Source organism: Leuciscus leuciscus (genome assembly GCF_965113295.1).
Source record: "Leuciscus leuciscus genome assembly, chromosome: 2".
NCBI classification, from domain to species: Eukaryota; Metazoa; Chordata; class Actinopteri; order Cypriniformes; family Leuciscidae; genus Leuciscus; species Leuciscus leuciscus.
In genome coordinates, this window is record NC_138726.1 from 36,843,121 (window position 1) to 36,868,422 (window position 25,302).

Here is a 25,302-nt window from a genome sequence, read left to right on the forward strand (position 1 = left end):
TACATTTAAGCAAACAAAATACATTTGATTTGATTAGATTGAATTATACATTTTTCAAAGGTTGTTTACATTTTAACCATAGCCCTATTTTTGGATCATTGAGTATATTTTTCAATTAACTTAAATAAAGTTGGCCATATTTTGTTAGTCAAAAAGCCATATTTTTCTGGCACAGTGGTGTGTTTTTATTTTATTTTTATGAATGGGCATCTCAATTAGGGTGGCATGGTGGCATTAAACTTGAAAACTATAGATCTATACGTTTACACACACACACACACACACACACACACACACACACACACACACACACACACACACACACACACACACATTAAAAAAAAAAAATCTTGAATGCACCGACTTAATTTAACAATAAAATAATCCAAAAACGATAATAAATAGCAGCATTTAAATTAATATTCCCCTTTATAAAGACCTTAAATGCCCCACAGTGCCTCAAACTGGTGATTTTATGTATATGTGTTTAGTGCCTTGCAGAAATCCACTTCATTTTCACGTTTTATGTTGCAGCCTTATGCTTTTTTTCCACATCAGTACACTACACACCCCATAATGGCAAAGCCAAAAAACTGTTATAGCTTTACAGATTTATAATAAAATAAAATAAAATACAATAAAGAAATATTACATTGCAAACTTATGATTTTGACACTTGAAATTCAGCCCAGATTGCACCCTATTTCTGAGTCGTGCAGGTGCAGATTCTGTGTGGGTCCAGTCTTGAGCAATTGTTTTAGTCACACTCTATTTTGATCCTCTAAAAGCCGCACTTATTCCTGTTGTCAGTTCTTGTTTCAGTGTGTATAGAAACCTGTAGTTCAGAAAGAGGTCAGATGGTCATTTTTCACAACACATGTTGTCAAAATACTGTATAGATTGCCTTTAGACCTTCCTCTCCACTCATAGCTCTCTGATATCGGTGTGTGTGTGTGTTGAGTTATGTGTGGTATTAGAGCAAATCTCTATGTTTGTGAGGTGTTACACACTCCTCTGACCCCTGATATCCTGCTGAGAGAAATTTCATCAGATGACACTCCTCCTTCACTCTCTCTGTCTGAGATATCAAGTGGTACTCTGGGTCTTTTGCAATATCTCAACAAAATAGGGGATTTGGTCTGGACAACAATAGACCTTCCCCCAATGTGCCTTGTTTTTCTTTTCAAATCCAAAATGAGCTATACACATATCCTCAAACCCTGAATGAACCATAGCAATGTCTTTGGTTTTTTTTTGTTTTTTTTTTGCCATTTTAACATAACATTTAGCCTTTTAGGTGGTTTAATAGACATAACATGTATACATAAACATGCTATCTGTGTTTATTGTATTTTATAGAGAATTTGAATTAATAAAACACACACACAAACAATCTTTGTGGTGACATTTTGTCCCCATAATGTAGGGTTTACCAGGCCAAACACACACGTTTGTTTCAGTATATATCAGTTAGCACATTGCATAGACTTCAAATGATTTTATATCATGTACTAAATATTATTTCCTATTGCCTAACCCAAACCCTACCCCTAAACCTACTCATTACAGAAATGTGCAAAACACTTGATTTAATAAAAAGGTATTTTTATGTAGGAAGGACCAGAAATTATTCCTCAGTTGCCATAATATTTCCCTATAAGTGAGGACATTTGGCCCTCAAAAGTAGTCAAACCTGTACACACACACACACATACAGAGAGAGGTCTCATATAGATTTTGCGTGGGTGAGCAATAATAACAGAAACTGCTACAGCAGTCTAATCAATGCTCTATGTAAAGACATGCAGACTAGTGAGTGAAATCACCGTTCGGACACGATGACTGTCGATAAGCAGCTGTCCTCCTGATGATTGTAATTGGCCTGGTGTGACCAATCTGAAAGGATTTGTGTCGTGGTAAATTGAACAGTTCTCGTGTGTGTAGAAGAATAGAGATGTGTGATGTTTTATTTATTTCACAGTAGACTATTACAGTGATTTCATTAACTGTGTATTCAATTTAATGATAACATTTTTTTTTTTTTTTTTGATTGAGAAACTCAATGGATTGCTGGAGGCTATAAGACAGTGATAGGCTTATGATATAAGAATAAACAATACTGAAGCCACCACAATGATCTGCCTCTTCTTTTCCAATAGCATCATCTTTTAAAATGTTCATTTGTACAAGGACTTCTGGCTTGTATGAACTTTCGACAGAGGTGTGTGTATGAGTGTGTCATCCATTATAGTCCTGTGTAAAGTCGGAGAGGTTTGAGAACAGCTGTGTGCACAGTGATTGATCTGAGAATTTTGCATCTGTTCCTTAATAATCAACCCATTGTGTCAAGTGCTTATGAGAGTGTGTGTTTTTAACCTAGCCATAATCTTGAAAATATGACCGCGTGTAAATATTCTAAATATGGTATTAGGAAAAACAAACTCCTCCTGTGGATGTCCTTAATGAAAAGGTGCACATATTTTTTTGTTTTGTTTCATAATTATATTATATATTTTATTCTATTATTTTATTTATTTTTTCATAGGTGTATTGGGCTATATATTTTGTCTTATTTTTATTTTAGTCAGTGAAAATTCAAATTTTATTTCCCCATTTAGATCATTATACGTATATATAATGTACATTTAGGTAAATGTGTGCAGGTGTGCTCTTTTAAGTTAGTTATGTCTGTAAGCATTTATGCCAGCAATTTCTACCAGAAATCTGCTTGTAAATCAGCCAGTTACATCACCGCACGCCAGCACAAAGAGTGTGTCATATGAGAGTGTCTTATTGCACAGTGTGTGTGTGTGTGTGTGTGTGTGTGAGGTGAAGCCTGCCCAGTCCACTCTCCATTAATTTAATGTTAGGCTGCCTATCATCATGCACAGATGCCTATGGACACATAAATGGCCCTCTTGTGTGTATGCTTGTGTGTGTTTGCACAAGCGTGTAGCCCACCGAGCCTAATGATGCGGAAAGATAGCGTATGCCACTGCAGCACACGGTTTTATTTACAAACACATTTCACACACACACACACACACACACACACACACACACACACACACACACACACACACACACACACACTCATTAGCTGATCAGTACAGTTATAATAATTAACACATAAAACACCAGCCCCCCCCCCCCCCCCCCCCCCCACACCTCTGTCATTAAGATGATATCATTGAGCATTGAGATGGAATGGTTACGTCTGTTCATTCATTAGAGAATGCATCCATCTGGTGTGTTTGGGTGTGTGGGAGTGCGTTTAGCGGGCAGTGTGCCCATCGATCTGAAAGGCTTCATTAGATAAGTGCTGACATCACAGATTGATGTCTCTTTAAGGCAGCCTGCCACAGCGCTGACAGGGGAAATCAGAGATATTGACTTCCGTGTGTGTGTGTGCGCGCATGTGTTTGTTTTGGATGCTTAGAGATGTGAGTGTATGTAAAGAGCACGCATTATTCTTGCAGGTGAATTTGTGGGTTGGTGTGTGTGTCTGTCCTATTCCTCTGGTTTAATGGGCTCCCAAGCTTTAGGTGTTCTCTAATGATTGTTGTTACACACTCCACTGTGCGGCTAAGGGCCTTGTCAAACTGTCAGCATCACATACACACATTCACACACAGCTGAGGAGAGGAGAGGAGAGGAGAGGAGAGGAGAGGAGAGGAGAGGAGAGGAGAGGAGAGGAGAGGAGAGGAGAGGAGAGGAGAGGAGAGGGCATCAGACTAATAAGAGCCAAATTCAAATTGAACAAGCAAGAAATAAAGACAAACTGCAGGGGGTGTGGAAATAGAAAATTATGATAAATATAAACTGAACAAGAATAAAGGAGAGAGTAATTGAGTGAGAGTTTATCTGTGTTTAACCCGTGTCTCTGAGTGTTGATAGCAGATTGATTAGAAATGTCTTTACCATTCAAAGTGTTTTACTAATGAAGTACAGGAAAAGATCATTCTTATTGACTACCTATGAGCCGCTATTGATCTCTGTCTAGATTATGCAACATGCAACATACGTGTGTGTGTGTGTGTGTGTGTGTGTGCTTGCGTGCGCGCATTTGAGCGTATGACTGCCTTTAAGGGTTTGCCTGGGTCTGTCACTTATATAAATAAGCTGTTAAAGTACATTCTTCACTCACCTGCTGTTTTTATCCAAGTAGTTTTCTCTGTCAACATCCTTGTTGGTCTTGGAACACTATTCCTATAAACCAGTCAGATTTGAGTGGTAGTTATTGGTTAGAGTTACTATGTTTGCCAGGAATGTTGTTCTAGGACCAACAGAAGATGTTGATTCAGAAATGCACATCTTAGAAATGCACATCTTGCAGATAAAATATTGTATGCGGTCCCATACAAATAAAATAATAATTTTTGTCTTGCAGATATTTAATAAAATAAATTCATGTCTTGCAGATATTTCACCTCAAAATGAGAAATGTGTCATTTACTCGTCCTCATGTTGTTCCAAACCTGCATGGCTTTCTGTCTTTTGTGGAATCCAAAAGATTTTTTTGTCCATACAATGAAAGAAAGTGGGGTCCAAATCAATGAACAAAAAACACTGAGATATTTTTTTCTATATATATTCATGTTGTAAATCCATAAGAATAACGTGTTACATGCTACTCTGCATCAGTTCCTTGTGTTATAGGCTTCATATGGAGGTTGGATTGTAGTTTTGCCTTCTGTAGCGGTTTGAGAATAAAGTTAGATGATTTTGGTCATTCACAAAATGATATTCAACCGCCTCATTTCTTAATAAAACAAGGCGTTCTGGATCCCTCTTCATGTGCCATGTGAAAACAAAACAGAAAGTTTTAGTGGGAGATAAGCATAAATTTGAGAGTTTTAGTGTTTAGTTTAGCACAGGCAGTGTTAGCAGCCGCAGGCTGGATCCCTGCTGGGCCCGGCTCACCCAAGGCTCTTTTCCCATTGGCTGCCTCCAGGAGATTAAAGAGAATAAATGCCATCTGATTGGCTGTTTAAAATTTCATAAGCCTTTGCAAAATGTACAGAAATGGCTTAGTTTTTATAATGCACGTTGTAGAAAGGTTTAACCTGTTAAAAGGGAAGGTGTTTTGATGTTGAGTTCATTATATAGGATAGACTTGCACAGACAAGTGTCAGTCTTGTTTTCCCATCAAATGTCAGCGAGAAGTGCCGTCATACTTCTCATTGCTTTACTTTGTTCTGCAGAGGGTAAATGACTTAGAAGTAACTAACACAGATACACTTAAAGTGAGCAGTACCAATGACAAACAATTATTTTAAATTGTAACAGTATTTCACAATATTACTGTTTTACTGTAGTTTTGATCAAAGAAATGCAGCCTTTGATGAACATAAAAGATTTTCAAAAAAATGATACCGATCCCAAACTTGTTACTCGATATTAACTTCTAGTTTACAAACCTGTTATAAACACAGTTGCTATTGCGCTGTTATTCTGAGTCTACATGACTGTGATATCTATGGCTGATTCACAGCCATGCTGATATTCAGACAGTGCTTTTTTTATCTGATAATGCTTAATCATATGGCCCAAAAATTTTTTTTACTTTAGTTTGCATTAATTTTCATGTCTTCTCTTTTTCATAAGCCTGTGTTGAATCTCCCAAGGTGCTGCTCGGTATTTTATTCAGCTTGTCAGAAACTGTAACAGATCTATTGTGGGACGATTATTACAGAGTTTTGGTGAAAGCCACTGATCAACAGAGCAATTAAAAACAATGAATACGGCATCCAGCTTTAGCTACAGCTTAGACAATACAATCCTCTCCTGGTGGACATGTTTGTTTGAAATGAAGCGGGGAGAAATGTCACTCTCTCTTTGTCTCTTTCTCTCTCACCATTTGGTATGTTGTAAATTCTATTTACTTGTCTCTCAGTACAAAATAATGACACATATTGCAGCACAATATGAGGTTGTTTATTGTTTGTAAGGGTTGGCATTGTGACTTGACACTATTTCTCACTGATATGGAGATAATTTAATAGTGCCAGCATGTGTTTAGCACACCAAACTGAACCGTGTGCCAAAGGCAGAGATTCCACATTCAAAAGCATTGAAGATGATTCATCAGAAAACATGCTCGGAGAAAACATGAAAACTTATACTAATGTTCATTTGATGTCCAGTGGTGAGTTTGGTTTATAGGTGAAATGCCATTTAAAGGGGTAGTTTACCCACATTTTTTTAATTGTGTTATCATTTACTCACCCTCATGTCATTAATGTATGTTTGCTGAACACAAAAGAATGTTAGGAACCAAATCATTTTGGTGACATTGACTAAAAAAAACACCAGTATATGTCTTCAAAAATCTTCTTATGTTCCACAGAAGAAGGGAAAAAAGTCATACAGGTTTCCATCAACATGAGAATAAATAATGACAGGATACTTTTTTTGGGGGGTGATCTATCCCTTTAAGCTCAACTGACAACCAATGCTGACATGCTGTCTATTACCACTGAAAATAATTATGATTTGGGCCTCAATTGATGTATTTAATGGCAAAGATGTACGGTCATACAACACACAAGCAAATGGCTAGACATGTGGCTTGAACTGTGTCAGGATGGCACACATGCCACCCAATGAATTACTAAAGAGCTAGAAAGGGACAGACTGACAGACTGTGTGTCTGTGTGTGTGTGTGTGTGTGTGAGAGAGAGAGAGAGATGGTGAGGTGGTGTTGGTGCCAGGTTCATGCCAGGCTCTGCTGAAGGCGATATGCCTTAGCAAGATCCTGTGTAGGATAAGCAGAGGAAGCTGGCAGCATTAACATACCGATGCCGGAGGACTTGAGCGGAAACGCCTCTTCAGTGCCTGTCTTCTCTTCCCTTCTTATTTCACTTCCGTATGTTTCATTTCAGCCCTTTATTCCATATGTGTGCTTTCTCCTTTCTTCTATGTACTCCTCCTCCTCATCCTTCATGTTTGTGTACACCACACTTTCTTCTCTACAGTATCATATTCCAAATTCAGGTTGTTACTCAAAGGGTTTCACCATCTTCTGTAGGTAGTTAGAAATATGTGGGTTGGAAGTTCATGGCAAAATTGGAGAGCGACAGCTTGTTGGGTCTGTTCTCCAGTGTGTGTAGGATGAAAATTACACTCATAAAAGCAGTTTTAAATTCCATAACAATCAAAATATGGTACATTAATTACCCAGAGACATTCAAAATACACTAACTGACTGTTGTAGCTATGGTGGGATGTTCCCACTGACTAGTTTCTCCGTTTACAGCCTATGAATTGTATTACATTTGCAATAAGTTAGCAGTCAGTTTGGCCCTCACATCTAATAAATGTGAGGACTCTGAGTTTCCTCAACATTTAAGTGAAACACGATACATAATTAAAACACTTTTATGAGTACAGTCTTCATGTCATATTGTGAGTGTTTAGTGATGGCAAAGGTCATCTAAATGCAAAATTTAAAATGAGCATGCACTATATAAAATTGGCAACATTGAACTCTTTATATCCAATATTGACAGATACAATAAATCATAAAATCTGTAATATTGACGCATAACTGATAATGTACCAATGTATATCCAACTGACATGCTTTAGTTGCTATGTGGGGCATTCCTGATAACTAGTTTCTCAATTTACAGTCTCTAAATTGTATTACACTTGGAATAATTTACTGGTGCCAGTTGGGGCCTCACACTGGCTGCATTTTATTTTCAAAAAGCATCTGAGAACAGAGATGAACTTGCCTTTTACCGCCTGTTCGACACGAGAGTGACTATCAGTGGTCCAATCAGAGAGAGTGTGTGCGATTCCCTTGTGTTGACTCCTTGTTCTTGTTTTGGTTTGTCAGAGCATCTGTTGTTCATGTCGCTCCCCTAGTCTGAGATTTGAGCATAACCCTGGCCTCCCTTTCTCTCTCTCGTTCTCTTTGATTAAAGGTAAGATGGTAGCAGTGGCCTGTGTGCTTTTTAGAGCATTAAATCCAGCCTCTGCAGATTTGCACGCCTGTCGCTCAGCCCTGTCAGGTGAATGCCAGAGAGACCGAGAGTGGTACCAGGGTCCACGGAGCTACATGGATAAACCATTTGTATCTGTTCAGTGCTGTGAACAGCGATCAGACAATGTACTCCCAGGTCTCATGGGGCGTGGTTAGCTGCGTGTGCTGTATTTGAGGCGTGAGTGATGTGTAGGGTGGAAAGGTAGTACCCCCGCAGGACAGGACCATGGGGCAAGATGCCACAGGGTGCCACCCACATCATGTGCTCTTCCCCCATAGTTGCCCTCCAGCATTCTCTATGCAACTCCTTTACTTCAGGTTAGCCACAAAACTAAGTAGCCTCATCGAGTGAGTTAGTTGATATTAGTATGGGCATATTTGTGTGATCTGTTTACTTTTTGTCTCTTGAGATGTTCTACATTAGGTTACTTCCTAAAGCAATATTTCTCATAAGTAATTGACACTTGGAGACATTTGAAACGCAGCTTGTTAATGCTTTTTGCAGCATAGGTTGGTAATTGACATTGGCTAGTATATTTTCCTCTTTAGTGACAATATCCATAAGGGATGCTCCCTTATTGAAAGTTTAGCAAATATCAATAATCATTTTTGTAATTAATTAATTGTAATAAATAGTTATTGGCCAATATTAAAGTAGGCATGAAACATAAATCCTAACTGTCTTTTCTTCCCTATTATTATAGGGAATATTTCTGATCATTGTATATCTGAGATACTAAGTTGCTATCTCGAATGAGTTAAGGTTTTTCAATAAAGGGCACATGAATTTAAACACATATGTAGTATGTATGCATGTATGTGCGCAGATACATTGTTTATAATTAACAATACAGTATTCAATAAAAAATTGTCAAATTTGATTTCATGGTGACTGTAAAATCCTGTAGCCTACTATTATCTATAAATAAATAAATAAACAAGAAAAACTAAAATCATTCATTTTTAAATGCTGCAAGTGAAATTACTCACCAAAACATTATGTACAGTCTGAAAAATAGTTATTTATTTAGAGATTCGCTAAACATTACATTTAACAGTGTTATTCAATTTTAGTGTTTTTAGAAAATTAACATCTGAGAATTTAGTTATGGCAAAGGTAATTTAATGTAAAAATATGGGAATTGAGCATACATAATATGAAATGAGAATGTACATCCAACATTGACCAGTACAATACATTATAGGGCACGTACACACTGCAGCTAAATTTGGTTGTCAGTTCACCTTTTAATGCTTAATGCTGTTCTGTACACACACAGTTCGGTCATTTACATGAGTGAATGCATTCTACAACCGAATTAACTTCCGAAAAATGCAGGTAATGACAACCGCATTTACAAAAATTCTATGCAGTATGTTCGGAACGTACTGAAAAACTAGTTGTTAATGACGTACGACAAGAGATATGAGAGATGACAGACAAGAGAAACATCTCTTATTTAAATGCGGTTGTCACTCCTGAAACTATGCAGTGTGTACATAGCCAAAAAATATGAAGGCCTAATTTTGGTATTGTACCTGCATATCATGCATCCCTAATATGCAAATCTATCTGGAGGGGACACTCTTTACTCTGCGCTAATCCTGATAGCTGTTTCTAACATTAAATTGCTCTTTTACTCTTATGGTAGAATGTACTTTTACCTTTGTACATTATACAGTACCACACATCCTTTAACAGCAATTCATACCTTACGACATGAGAAACTAATCATCATAAATCACTCCCTGCCTTTTGAGAGAGTTCAGCATCCTGTTGAACAGGATGCAAATGCTAAAGTAGGATCTGCTGGATTAGAACCAAACAAAAGCAGGTGAGCCACAATGTTAACACAAGTAATTTGATTCTTTTGTAAACCTGTGTAGACAAGGGTTTAGCTTTTGTTGTAAAATTGATGTTTGTTGAAAATGATTTGCGTTATGATTCTCAGATGATTCTTTTGCTAGTTTAATTTAAGATCATTATGTTGGGTTGGGTGTGGGTTTGTAGAGTTAAATCTGCTAATAGTAATTCAGATGTCTGTTTTAACATATATGAAGCAATCTCTCAAAATGGCTGGACTGAATCCACTTTTACTCTGGACAAGACAGTTGTATGTAAATGCGGTCACAGGTGGCGGCAGTAATTCTGTCACTATGATTCTCTGCTCGTTTCTGCACCTCCAAACCACTTCATTGGAGAGAAATTTGGCACGCAGCTCGCACTACAAAAGGGGGAGGGAGCGTGGTGTTGTAACCTGTTCGTTTTTTAATTAAGTGAACCATCCTCATCAAAGGCTCACCTGGTATTTTGGGTTTGTTCGATAATGATGCTTGATAATGATGAAAAAGTGTCTGAGCAACAAATAATACCGTGGGAGAGGACATAAAATCTTCACATGCCTTGCTCTGAAATAGCAAACCGGTTGAGGATTAATTGAATCGGAAACTTTTTTTTGACAGACAACATATTGTATTCCAAGTGTTTGTTTTTCAGAGGAACCGTGTTTTGTAGTGTGTATAATGGCAGGCAGCCAAAGCTTGGCTAAAGAGCTCAATTAAAGGTAAGACGCTAAGCACATGAACATCACTCATGACGTAAAATGGCTAACGCTGCAGATATGACTCACGCTCTGTGCCAGATGCCACAACGAACAGATGCTCTGAACATATCAGTTATAAATTCTTGGAAGGGAAAACGATTTGGCACCAGGTTAAATAAAGATTTTGGTTGGTTGAGGTTAGTTAACTGTTGTGGTAAATGGTAAATTTGTCCGTTGACCTTTATAGAAGCACTGATTGATGCTAACAGCGGATTAACTTTTACTTTGGAAGATGTTTATCAGCTTTGAGAAGCAAAACATCTCTCAGAATTCACCTTGAAATAGCTGTATAAAAGGCAAGAACCATGCAGACACACAAATAATACACACATATTGTGTTCTTATTCACCATGGGCAAAAATACTCTCCCCCCCATCAAATATTCATTCAGGCAAGCTGCTGAATGATTTTCTGTCTGTTCTAGCCATGTGCGGTGACTGGCTGGAGGTGGACGGAGTGAGTCAGGAGTCATTAGGCCTGAATAGTCTGCAGGGTCCTCAGATTTACAGGAAGGAGGGGGAATGGATGGTGACATGTTGATGTTGTACTCAGTATATTGGGAGTCCCTTGAGAGACTGACCCTCTCTCTTTTATATCTCCCGGTTCCTCTTCGTCCTCTGACTTTTTTTGCCCCGTCACTCCATTTTCTCTTTCACACACAGCCTTTAGACTTCAGAGCGACACAAATGATAACTTTCTGTACTTTGTGTTAGTGGTTTCGTTCCAGGGGAGCAGAGGCTAAACAGTTGTGAAGAATGTAATCTCTCAGATTGACTTGGCTGTCTGGCTCATGCTTGTTTGCTCTCAGACACTGGCCTCGGGCCAGCTGAGGGTCTGTGAGTCTGACAACTGAGCCCCTTTAGCGATCCACCCTGCTGTTTCCAGATCAGCAGTTAACCCCTTAAGCCGGTCATCTCACCGTCCCCCGTAGCTGAGCTCTGTGGGTGAACACAGCTATCCACCGAGGTTCAGAGAGATTACAGTGTGGTTTATGCAGCTTTAATGGGAATCGCATGAAGCAGAGGAAACAATTACTGCTGCTAAACACAGCAATGCTCAATTATACTTGCAAAAATGTAAAGGTCACATCATGAGGAATAAAATTTTGCTTGATCTTTTGATATAAAAGAGTTCAGTGTACTATGAAAACAATTTTCATAACTTCAACTTTGTCCTGAGTCCAAAATTAAGAAACCACCATTGGAACAAAAGACTGAATTGGGGGGACCCATGCTGTTTCTTTGAATTATATATAATAAAAAAAAACATTACCGTGTCGGGCCTGATACTGCTCTTGTGTACTCGTACTCATTAAAATGCTCCGATACCAACAACCAATACCACAGTTCTTTTGACAAAGAAACGCAGACAACAGAGAGCAGATTGGATATCAGAGAAGGATATCTATGAAGTATATGTATGGAATGAATAGAATGTTAAACAAATCAAATATTTATGCCTTTATAGCTGCTGTGCACAAGCTGGCAAGCGAAAAGTGGAGTGGATTGAGCGCGCAGCGGCACAAGCTTGTTGAGCGCACATCCCTTTTTCACATACATCGCTGGGAAGTTTGTAGTTTAGTCGGATATGGCAATAGCACAGAAAGTAAAATGAGGAGCATATTACTGGCGGTAACTGATGGTAAAGAGAGAACGCACACTTGTTGTATGCTCTTGATTGTTGATCGTTCACTCTTCATACATGTGCAAACACCCAAAGCACGCACCCAGAAAGCTTTGTGCGTATACTTAGCCTATTAAATTGAGTTCTCTTTCATGTCTTGTACTTTAACAGACAAATTCACACAAAATTGCCGTATAGGCAAGTATCCTTGTGAAACATAATCGGTTATGTCTAAAGTGAACATAAACAGTTGAAAAGAAAATGCGTGTGTAATAGTATGTTGAATACATGCAGCTCTTAAAGTGACAGCAGCCTAATAAACCTACTGCTGTCTTTGTCCTCAATGTTAATCTGACAACGAAAGACGGATAAAATGACTCGCTGCTCTTGACTGGTTGAGCCCTCCTGGAGCATCTCTAAATATTCACTGTACTATTAAATAAGGATAAAATATGATAGAGCAATAATATGAACAGTTAAAGTAACTACATCAAATAATCCTTTTTTTTTTTTTTTTTTTACATAACTGTTTTCAACATTGATAATAATTGTAAATGTATATTGTAAATGTTTCTTGAGCAGCAAATCAGCATATTAGAATGATTTCTGAAAGAGCGTCTGACACTGAAGACTGGCGTAATGATGCTGAAAATTCAGCTTTGCATCACAGGATTAAATTACAATATTAAAATAGAAAACAGTTATTTTAAATTGCAATAAGAAATTCCCAATATTACAGGGTTTCTTTTTTTTTTTCTTTTTTTTTTTTTATCAAATAAATGCAACCTTGGTGAGCAAAAGAGACTTATTTTAAAAACATAAAAAATCTTACCAATCCCAAACATTTGAATGGCAGTGTATATACAAAACTTGTTAGATATGTAATAAAGTGGCACATTTAATTCTCAGGGTCAGAGATGGGTGAAAATGGTCATTAAAAAGAGTTATGATTATAATTTTATAAGTGGACCTCGACGGGAAAAAGATAACAATAAACTGTCTGTTATGACCTCTTTAAATAATGATGAACATAAGTTTTGTCCATATTTTCTGTGTATTTGCTACTGTCGTATTGCATTACAAGAGTTTTACTGGAAACTGAGACAAATCTCACATGTTTATCCTGCTATTGTGCTCCATAGAAACTTTTGTTTGAACTGGAACATTCCCATTGTCCTCTTTAAGAACCTTCTCCAGTTCAATTGTTAATGTGCTCTTTAGTCTCAATGTCTATGTTAGTCCTTAAGGTACGAGTCCACTGAAAAAACACAAAGGCTTCTGTAAACCCTCATTGTGGCTTTTCGTTTGCGTGTTGACGCTAGTAAAGCTCAGTCAGTGTAGACAAAGGGCTGGGTACATTACACAGAAAATTACTTAATATCAATGGATGGGAAATATCTATTCCATTTACTACAAAGATAGCCTGTTTGATTCTGTCAAGCATGTGTTTACCTATCACTTTCACTACAATGCTTCATTAACGTTAACACACGCACACATCACCTCCTCCTTATAGCTAGCACACATTCTTTTAAACAAACACTCGCATACACACAGACTTATTTATTTTTTACCCTTTCTCCCTCTCTCACACACGCACACACACACACGCACGCACACACACACACGCATGCACACTGTGTAAACACAAATCCTCCACCCATTACCCATGTCTGTGATTCTGCTATACCTGCTTGTTGCAGTGCCCCAAGGGCCTGTGAGGCCTGAACGCTCCCTTCAACAAATTGTTGAAAGTTCACAGGCTTTTAAATGCCACACTTTTAATTACACTATTTACTTAAAAGGCTGCAAAAAAGATATTCACACAGCAGGAAGAGCAGGTGATTCAGGACTTCAAACACCTGGTGGATGTTCTCTTTAATTTGATCATCTGATTTTTTTTAGTTTCATTCTGATTATCTGTAAGATTATGCATTTCATGAATGCTGCTCATATTTGAATGAATTCCTTTTCTATTATATGTCCCTTTGTAATAGTGTCAGTTTTACAGGTAGAATGTGCTATTTCACAGCTGTCATTCGTGAGAACATGACAGTTAGCACCTGCGGCTCTCTCTGTAACTATTTCTTAGTAACTGAGACCAGCCTTTCCTGTACTCTGAGTTTCCGGAAATGAAATATTAGTGATACGTGTCAATAATAAGTTGTAAAACAGTGGCATTAACAGTGTCTTTTATGTTAGAGCATGGCTCAATTTGTTTCTAATGAGATGACATGAATGAATGCATAATCTTTGAATAGAATAATGATACATGGCTAGTGTCACTTCCCAAAATGAGATTTTTTTTCTCCCACTTATACCTCCACTGTAATCATCTAATTATTCAATCCAATCATTTTACGTCATCCGTTGTAATTGTATTCATCGGTTTTATTTGCTGTATATGCACTTGCCTACGTTGTTCAAACTCATTATTAGGATGCTTTTCACCATTGTTATTCTGCTTAGTTATGTTGTGCTTTCATTTTAGTAATAGAGTATAAGGTTTTCTAATGCATTGTGTATAATAAACTAACTATGAGAACATTTTATTTATTATTTATTAATTTCAGTTCATGTTCATTTATAAATATACCATTGTTCATTGTTATACACTACCCTGGAAATCCAGAGTTCTCGCGAGAGCACAAGGTGAATTTGCTCAGCGAGTTTACTCTGGCGTCGAGTAATGATGCTCATTCAATATGCCCTTGTATCCGAGCTGCACCAATCACATCGGGTTATCTGATATAGGCGGGCCAGAGGCGAGCTAAACAGATGACGACAGCGCTGTGACGTCGAAGTCATTAGTAAACATTGCAAGATGGCTATGGATGAACACCAGTTGTTTGAAACGGCTTTGGTTGCTACAATGAACGAGTTAGACTTGGCTTTTTATCTAAAAGAGGAACAGAAGACGGCGCTCGAATCGTTCCTTTGTAAGAAGGACGTTTTTGCTGTTTTGCCGACCGGATACGGCAAGAGTCTAATCTACCAGTTAGCTCCGCTGGTAGCTAAGCGTATGGGGCTTATCGTTGTGATTGGTCGTAGTGTTATCCAATTGCGTGCAGTGAGATTTTCAAATGCATGCCTGGTGCCGCCCCTCTAGCTGGCCAATTTTCATTAGTCGATGCCAGACCCTTAATCTTTCAGATTTGGGTCTGGATTTCCAGGCTAGTTATACACCACTGTTAAAAAAAGTAAAATGTTGTAATGTTTTTGAAAAAAGTGTCATCAAAGCTTTTCCATTTCAATATATTGTAAAATGTCATTTATTCCTGTGATGGCAAAGTTGAATTTTCAGCATCATTACTCCAGTCTTCAGTTTTTTATTTTTTAATTTTTTTGTAACATAGGACCTAATAGATGTCCTATGGCCATCAGACTGCGGTCAAGTGTAGACCAATGAAATTGCAGTATATCTGTCAGAACAGGCCTATTTGTCACATTTCTTTCCATTCTGTGATGGCCTCTGTGATGGGCTAAGCGGGTGTATGTTGTGTTAGTGTCTAGGACACATAGGCATACAGGTGTATGTTCTTTTATGTATCCACGAGACTGATTGTTTTACTGGTGCATTTGTCAGTTTTCATGGCAGTGATGTAGCAGACATTTAACATGTTAAACGCAGTGTTAGTGTTCCCAGCCTCGCTGTTATCCACTTCCTGATCACTCAAAGATTTATTGGCCCTCAAACACTCCCCTGTGAAAAACTGCAAACATTCAGAACCTCATAACCTCCTCTCCCTCAGGCACTTTTCTCTCTCTCTCACACACACACATACACATGCACATATATAGCCCTTTCCTTCTCCTAACCTCTCCATATTTCATTCCGACATGTAAATAAACACCATCAGAGTGAAAAACCCCTAGTGTCGTTTTAAACCTACTAATTAGTTTTGGCCCAGAATATCACAATGTTGTATGTGGCAGGCTGTCACCTCACTAGGTTGGACGTGTCAGGGCACAAGTTACTGCAACACTATTTGTTTTTGCTAAGATGATATCCAAAGGGACCGCAGTCCAGGTGGGAAAATGTCCAAAGGGGATCATTGAGACCCGTGCAGCTTCACTCAAATGTCATTTTACTGAACTGACTGACAAACAACTTCAAACCTGATTGTTGCCCTCTTTACACACTTCTCCTTATTACTACCTGTCTTCGTGTGTAGTGGCGTTTCGTGTGCTGTAAACCGGTGCTAGTGTTGACATCTGGCTGCGTTCTTTCATGAGGCCTGAGGGGGGCGATCGGAGGGGCGTGTGGGATAATTTGTTACGGTGTTAACAGGCTAATAGACGTCCACCTGGTTTTGAGAGTTCAGAGACAGCAGTGGCCTCCTCTGCAATCAGCTTAAGACTTCAGCCCCTTTTTATTACCCCAATTATGAGAGCCGTTTAGAGGCAACCGCTGTGTGTGTTTTTCATGTCATCTGGTTGGTTTAGGATCCAGACACCCACTCTCACCACATCAAACGAGCTCGTCTGAGTAAAGGTGTGCTGGTGGGGTCTTTCCCTATTTTCTCTTGCGGTGTCTGTGTCCTATACTAGAGCTTGGGAGAGCTGGTTTCATGTGGTCTGCTGTGAGCTGTTGGAGTACAGACGCAAAAGGCCTCCTGCCTCTGGTGGACTCATTGTCTTCCACCCAAAAATAGCTCCGCTCATTGACTCCCAAACTTACACTCATGGCAAATTAAAGAAATTAGTCTTTTCTGTTTAGTGTAGTTTTGGGGTTTTGTTATTTATTTTTATTTTTTAGGGTTAGGGTTAGCCTAGGGTTAGCCTAACCCTAACCCTATTTAATTTTTATTTTTTATTTTTTTATATATATTCATGAAAAAGTACTTTAGTTTTTCCTTGTAAGGTTTTATTTTTTATTTCAGTTAAAATGTTTTTGTATTATTATTCTAGTTTATAGTTCTGCACGGATTCACAAATGATCTGAGGATGGACACTTGCTTTCTGACAGGAAATCAATGAAACTGAATCATTGCTGTTCCTAAAACTCATTGACAAATAATGTCCATTTACATCCAGTTTAGATCAACTCAATTTCAGTTCAGAAACAATAAAAAAAGTAATAAAAAAAAAAAATAATAAAAAAAAAAGACAGACCCTACGGGATTATCTGAAGAATCTGTTAAAGATGTTATCAGTGTGCTTGTTCGTACTCTTATATTGGAGATGTGATTGCTTGCATGAGCCTTAGAGCCAAACTGTGATTTATGATCGGCTCACTTGTTTTTGCATGACTCATTTGATGGTATTTTCTGAACGGGGCCAATCACTGCCAAAAATCATAAAACTACACACCTGTGTGTCGACCTACATACACCCCTCACACCTGTGCGCGTGAAATGAGAACAAAGAAATCTGAAAAGGAAAAAAAAAATCCAAAATTTACAGCAGGCTCATCCAGAATTCGCATAGATGCACCACTGAACAAAAAGTGCTTATCGCATGCAGATACAGGATAGCACACAGGCTAACCTCACCGTAATGTCTTAATCAAACAGCCCATTTGTAGCTGTACGGTTGTAAATGATCTCCTGGTGGGCTAATGCAATTAGCATTGTCTTCTGTCTGTGTACCCAGCATTTTAGCCCTACATCTATCAGCGTAATGGTGGCGGGCAGAAGCTCTGATGTTGTCTAATAAGGGCATTTTACTCCCTTTAAGAGAGGGGGGCAGGTAATGTACGACCTTGGAGGTGAAGTCCATCGCTGTGTTATAAACCACAGCGATATGTCAAAGAGAGGGAAAGTCCAACTAAAAAGAGGTTTTAATCATTTCATTTATCAGTTCCTTCTTGCTTTTCACTCCCCCTCTCCTCTAGTTTATCTCAGTTGGAGGAGGATACAGAGAGCGAGGGAAATCGATGCGGAGAACATTACAGTAAAATGTATTGATCAGACACAGAGAGAGCCTTGCGTGCTGCCCAGATATGGCCTAGTGATGCAATGCTTAAAGGAATTTATCCACTGCCTTCTGCATTAACCTTTTATTGACTGCTTGCCTGTCCATAATTAACACTCACTTTAGCTAAAGTGGTTAGTTTCAGCTGGGAGGCCAGGTGTGCGTGTATGCGTTGTATTGTTCGCAGACCGAGTCGAAGTTCAAGTGCACCGAATGTGTCGGGTGGGAGTATGTGAGCCACCCCCCAGAAGAACAGAGGTGATAGATCTCCTTCCCTCCACATTAGCTCGCTATTCCAGCAGGCCTGGCTGTAGGGTTATAGGGTTTCAGAGCAAATTGAAATGAGTGATTGTAACGTCGATCTCTCTTGAGCGCGGGTCAGATGGGAGAGGTAGACTGCATCTCGCAGAGGTTAATCTGTATGGATGGTTGGCATACACTTCCAAATATACTTCCAATAGTATACACACACACACAGACACAGTGTTTTTTGGGGACTTTGCATAGACATAATGATCTTTATTCTGTACAAACTGAATATTCTATCCCTTTACACTAACACTACCCATCACAGAAAACTTTCTGCTATTTTACATTTTCAAAAAAGATCATTCTGTATGATTTATAAGCAGTTTTCCTCATGGGGACCAAAAAATGTCACAACAATGATTTTGGATATTGCCATCTTTGTGGGGACATTTTGTCCCCATAATGTAGGGTTTACCAGGCCACAGACACACTTTATTATTATTATTATTCGTGGAAAACAAAATGGTGTTTTAATTAAAGTCCAAGCTGCTGTTTTCTTTACAATGAAAGTAAATGGTGACCATGGCTGTCAATTAAGATATTTTGGGAGTAATTAATACAATTTTGGTCTTTTCTACACGCAAAACTGTTATATGACACCATAATAATTATAATATAGGGCGAACATTTTCTACTGCTTATTTGTTATTTTTGGAGCTTGACGGTTTCAGGTCACCTTTCACTTTTAACGTATGTACAAGAGATCATTCTAATATTCTTTCAGAAATCATTCTAATATGTTGATTTGGGGCTCAATAAACATTTCTTATCACAGTTGAAAACAGTTTCATGCAATTTTTATTTTATTTTAAATATTTTTATGGAAGCCGACACAGTCTTTATTGTCCATTTTGATCAATTTAATGTGCTCGTTCTAAACGTGTGTTTATTTCTTTAAAAAATAGAAATAAATTCTGCCCCCACACTTTTGAACGGCATGTTAATTTATACAGCCTTTAAATGCTGTAAAAGTATTGTTTATTGTTAGTATAACAGCTTCGACATTCTGCTAAACTTCTCCAATTGTGTTCCACCTGTCATTCACAAGTTAGAATCAATGATCCCAAAATGTTAGTTTTTGTGCAAACAATCCCTTTAAGTGTGTATGTTTGAGTGGATCTTTATGGCTAGTATTCATTCCATTGTGGTCTCTTTACTTCAGTTACCTCTTCTCTGTCTCTTCCAATAATCCAGTAAATGATGAGAGCGTTTAAACACACACGCATGCGTGTATATAACGAGCTCTCATATTATTTATGAACTGATGTGCTACATTAGGGTACTTAGCGCATGTTAACGGATGTTATTGTCAAGCCCTGATGCAGTATGAGGATGATATATCGAAGCGCTATATGCTAATTCCACCCTCGGCGTGTAATGCACCCTCTCATGTGGCTGGTGCAGTTGGACAGACAGCACTTAACAGGAGAGCCACTCTACCATTAAGTGGCCCTTACAAAATATATAACCACAAATAGTGTCAGAGAGGGGCTGTCCTCTGACCACGGGACAGCACAGACTCATCCATAACATTGGCCTCCTCTGGGCACCGCTGCAGTCTTTGAGTGGATGAACATGAGTGTTTGTTATAGGCTATGATTGCTTGAGACAAGCATTTGTGCCAGAACTTTGTGTATTTGTGAGGATAGTGATTATTCATGTAAGTCTGTAAATTGTGTCAGTCCCACACCACTAAAGATGCTAAACTGATTTTTTTTTTTTTACGTTATTTGAAGTAATTTTGAGTGATGCTTTCCCATGCAAACCTCTCCACCACATTGCTAGGTTGTTGTGTGTGGTTGCCAAGGTGTTGCTATGTGGTTGCTATGGTAGTTGCTTACTGGCTCAAGTCCAAAGAATCCACCAAGTGTCTATGATATTTTGGTTCATAATTTTGGTTCATAATTTTATGGTCTCTTATGCTCACTAAAGCTGCATTTATTTGAACAAAAGTACAGTAAAACAGTACTATTGTGGAATTATTACAATGTAATAGTTGAATCTTTTATTTTATTTTTATAATACATTTTAAAATATAAATAATGTATTCCTGTGACAGCTGAATGTTTTAAATCATTCTAATATGCAGATTTGGTGGTCAATAAAACGTCTTATGCATTAACTCATTTAAAAAAAAAAGTTTATTTAACACACACACACACACACACACACACACACACACACACACACACACACACACACACACACACACACACACACACAGTTTCTTCATATTTATGAGAAGCTATGTTGTCATATTCTAGTGAAAAACCACACTGAATGTTAATTAGGTAACAAAATGAAATGCTGCAACATCAAAGTTACTTTGGAATTAAAGCCACAGGCTTCACCTGCCCAGGTGTAAATGATTGAGATATTAATCAGCACTAGCCAGGTGCGTTTAGAATGTGATTTACACTGCTTACACTTGTAGGATTGCAGAAGTGCATTCCTAAGGCTTCCTTCAAAGGAGGAGCAAGGGATGATGCCATACACACACACACACACACAAAAGCTGCACAGTCCTCTGCTTTTTTATAAACGTGTCATTAGGGCAGGTTATTGTGTGTTGTAAAGAAATCAGGAAATGAGTGTGTGGACTGCCCCTAGACAAACACACACGTCTTTGTGTGTTCAAGGCGAAATTAACTATTCACGCAAACCCTGGAAAGCACACACAGTAGCCTGGGGGTGTTTTCGAGTCAATTAAGACACTTTCATTGTATACACTACAGTTAAAAAAAGTTTGGGGTCAGTCATATTTTTTAAAGTTTGGTGCTCAGGAAGCATTTCTTATTTATATCAATGTTAAAAACTGTTGTGCTGCTTAATATTTTTGTGGAAACCTGGGGTACATTTTTGATGAATACAAAGTTCAAAAGAACAGCATTTATTTGAAACTGAATTATTTGTAGCATTCTAAATGTCTTTCTTGTCACTTTTGATCAATTTAATGTCTTTGATGAATACATTTTTTCAAGAAGAAAATCTCACTGACCCTAAACTTTTTAACTTCAGTGTAAAAATATAATAAATATTGTATTTATTTATTTAGTTTTAGTTTTTATATTATATCTATCAAATTATCAAGTTTTTAATTCCTTTTCTGTCCCAACAGATGCCAATCCAGCCTGGCACAGACCTTGCCCCCTGAGGAAGCACCCGTCGACCGCCCCTATTGGAGTAATGACGATCCTGACATGCCCCTCCCCTTTGACCTCTCTGACATCATCAACCGCGTCGAGTCACTTCTCTGGAGGTAAAGTTGAATTACTATGGTTTTGTTGACGTCTGATGTTTTCTTTAATGTAGAGATTGGTATTAAAATAATTGAAATAATTGGCCTTAAGGATTGTTAGCCATTTATGATGATCAGATCAGATCTGATGATGTTCATTCTGTCAATTTTGTGATTGAAAAGTGCTTCATAGATTGATACAGTAAAGCATAAATTCTCAAAATGTGACTTACTTTCGCTTTTTCTTTCCTTCTAGGATGTAAGATGTTAGTAAAAGAGGGAGATAAATGGAGAGAAAGAATGTTATGGGTGGATGTTAGGAGATAGAGGCCATGATGGAGATCACAGGTGACAAAAAAAACAGTACAACACACACCTGTTCAGTTTCTCCTTTCTGGCCCACCTTTGCCTGAAGACCAACATTCACCTTCACACACACCACATTGAGGTCCACTCGGATGGGCCGACGGAATTAAGGATGGATACCGGGGTGCATACAGGGTGACATCTGGACGGGACATTTTATTTCCTATTTCCATCAGTATCGTTTACTATCACTTTAACAGAGTCCGTAGTGTTACAATGACCATTCATAGATGCATATCAGTAGTAGCATACAATACCTATCCATAAATATACGTATATATATAAATATATATCCATAAATGTATGTGTTTTACTTCAGTTCTCCATATATCCTCTGAAGCTTTTTTTGGACAGACATTATATAGATGTACACAGTATACACAGTTCACTTCTCCTCTATGTGTGTGTTTGTCTGCGTGCCATCTTTTGAGGAAGAAAGTCGGTAAAAAAGGATATGAGATTGTGGAGGTGTGATGACATCATTAACGGGTGTCATATGCGTGCTATTGCCTTTTACCTGGCGTATTGTCTAGGGATTTAGTATGTTTGAATTTGCCCCAAGTGTGTTTGAATGTTTGTGTGCGCGTCCTTCTGAATGTTTGTAGGGAGAAGGTAAAGATAATGGTGTTAGACTGACTTTGTCGATGATGTTTGTCTAGGTGCATGCAGTACGAGGTACACACATGTGTATGTAATCGTGTAGGCGGTTTTATTTCTGTGTGACTGAATTTGAGTGTGTGTGTGTGTGTATACAAAAGATGTTTCTCTCCCAAGCCAAGTAGTGTCAATAGGCGGCTTTTACTGAGTTCCCAGGAGAACTTACACCCCTTGTGTCGCATTATTCTCGCAGCTCATTGGCTCTTAACCTTTCAATAACGCCTGCCTATGTCTCAAATGCTGCCAGTTTCGGGAGGAATGCACTCGAACATCTTTTAATGAGTGAAGGAGGAAAAGCACTCTGATGTCCTCTAAATGAATGAAGGATGAATGAAAAAGGGATGACTGTTGAAGTCCAGCAGCTTTCTTTTTGTTTTTTATGCTTTTCTATGTCATCAGTGTTAATGTAGAAGATCCATATTATAGTATTCGATGAAGATGCTTAAATGTGTTTTATACTTTTGAAGTTTTTGAGTTGTCATTGGTTGCCAAATACTGTGTTCTTGCTGAGTAAATGCTGTGAGGTTGATTTATAAATATATATGTGCATATATAATCTTTATTTCATTGTGTTTTTTTTTTCTTCTGTATTCTTTTCCGGAGTGCCACAAGCCCCACTGCTTTTCTGAAAGCATTGTGTGTGCAAAGCACTAGTTATGATAGAAATAAAATACAATGCTGGTTTATCAATCAGTACATGGTTATTCATTCTTTTTTGCATGAAATTTTATTTGGACATTGGTAGCAATTTATAAAAAATAAAATAAAATAATTTAACTGTGCATTCAGATAGTTACTCATAGTCACCATCAATATAAATAACCTATGGCTATTTCATCCATTATATAATTTTTGAATGGTTAATTAATGGAATTTTATGAAATACTGTTATAGAAGTGTTACCTATAATAACAGTAGGATCCAAAAGTCAGAGAGCAGTGAAAATGCCTTTACTTTGCTCAGATTTAATTCAATGCTTTTTTGTTGTTGTTTGTTTGTTTTATATTATAAATGACTATATCAGCATTTGAGGGAAAAGTTTAATTTAAAACTGTACACATTTCAGAGTGGTTTAGTATTTGGTTTATTGACTAGAAGTCCAAGCAAGAAAATCTGGTCTTTTGTAAAAATGAGCTCACTTGAGCCGTGCCAAAAAAAATTTAAAATAATAATTGAGTGACCTTGAAACTTTTGTAAATTTCCAGGTTTAAATTCATTTTTGAATCTCAGATGTGGTTTAAGACGGATCAAACTTTGTCTTGTGTATCATTGTTGTATATTTCTTATCCTCTCAGAGCTATTATGGGGACCCATAGACTTGTTTAAGCTCTTGTCTCAGCCCTATTAAAGTGTGTGTGTGTGTGTGTGTGTGTGTGTGTGTGTGTGTGTGTGTGTGTTGCCTGTAGGGGTTGGAGGTGTTTCCTCTAGTCTGTAGTGAAGGTGTGATAGATGGCTGAGCCTCAGGTGAGCAGGTGATCGGTGAATGGCCACTCTAAACTTCACTGCAGTCTGTTTTCAGGCATGTGTGCACAGGTATGCATTGTTCTAAGGTCATCAGTAGTTTCTCTCTTACGTCACTGTTGGTTAGAAGATGACCAGGTGCATGTGGAATTAAGTACATTTGTATGTGTGCGTGTGTGTGTGTGTGTGTGTGTGTGTGTGTGTGTCCTACAGGCATGCTGATTATTATATGATTGACAGCTAAGTTGAATCAAATCTCAGAGGTGACATTCAACAAATATACATGATTTGAAGGACAAATGCATTGTTACACATTATATTTAATACTGTTATGACTGATAATGCACTGAACTGTTTTTTTTCCCCCATCACAATATAGCGGTTGAGTTTGTAGTCCTAAAACCTGGAAGAGATTTTGATTCCTTGGAATTTTTCCTATGGGTTGGAAAATATCAGTTTCGATTTATGATTCAAATCTGTGGTTGGCATTACCTTTTTTTTTTTTTTTTTACTTTCTCTTCTATCTTACAGCTTTAGAAGACATGACTTGTATAGCACATGAATCATATGAACCACTTTTATGGTGTTTCTTCTGTCATTTTTATAGCTTGACAGCCAATGTCATTGCATGCTTTCATTGAATGGAAAAGAACAGAAATATTCTTTCACAGATCTCCAGACGTGTTAAAGCTGAGTAAAGTAATGGCAGAATTTAAATGTTGTGATCTGAGACCATTGTTTTATACTTAATTTTGCTAAAAAAAAAAAAGCAGATATCTGGTGAGTGCAGACAATATCACCGCAAACTTGAGGTTGTGTGTGTGTGCTAACATGTACTCATGAGTCCACATCTCAACACAGTCTGAAGAGTGAGTTATTCAGTGAGACAGCGAGTCCCAAGAGCACCGTGTGTGTCCACATGATGAACACATAATGCAGTTCTCCCAGTTAACCAGCAATGAGTAGACCTGTCAGACCCATGAACCTCATGGTTACTGCATGATGCTGCCATGACAACACTCCTCAGTGCTGTGTGGGTTAAACGGCCACTCACGCCTGTCATTGCTGCCCAAGCAATGAGGACTAACAACCATGTGGCCCCCTGATAGCACTAGTATAGGAGAACCGAGATTGCGCATT

The 25,302-nt window shown here is 38.1% G+C and overlaps 1 protein-coding gene across 1 annotated transcript in view; it reads left to right on the forward strand.

Moving 5' to 3' along the window:
- Positions 1 to 23,404, forward strand: part of fto (FTO alpha-ketoglutarate dependent dioxygenase) — a 138,049-nt gene extending 114,645 nt beyond the window's left edge. The window contains exons 9-10 of the mRNA XM_082161172.1: positions 21,559 to 21,699; positions 21,935 to 23,404. Of these exons, the coding sequence (XP_082017298.1) occupies positions 21,559 to 21,699; positions 21,935 to 21,941 (148 nt within the window). The 3' untranslated portion in view covers positions 21,942 to 23,404. The remainder of the gene's footprint in view (positions 1 to 21,558; positions 21,700 to 21,934) is intronic.
- The last annotated feature ends 1,898 nt before the right edge of the window (positions 23,405 to 25,302 follow it).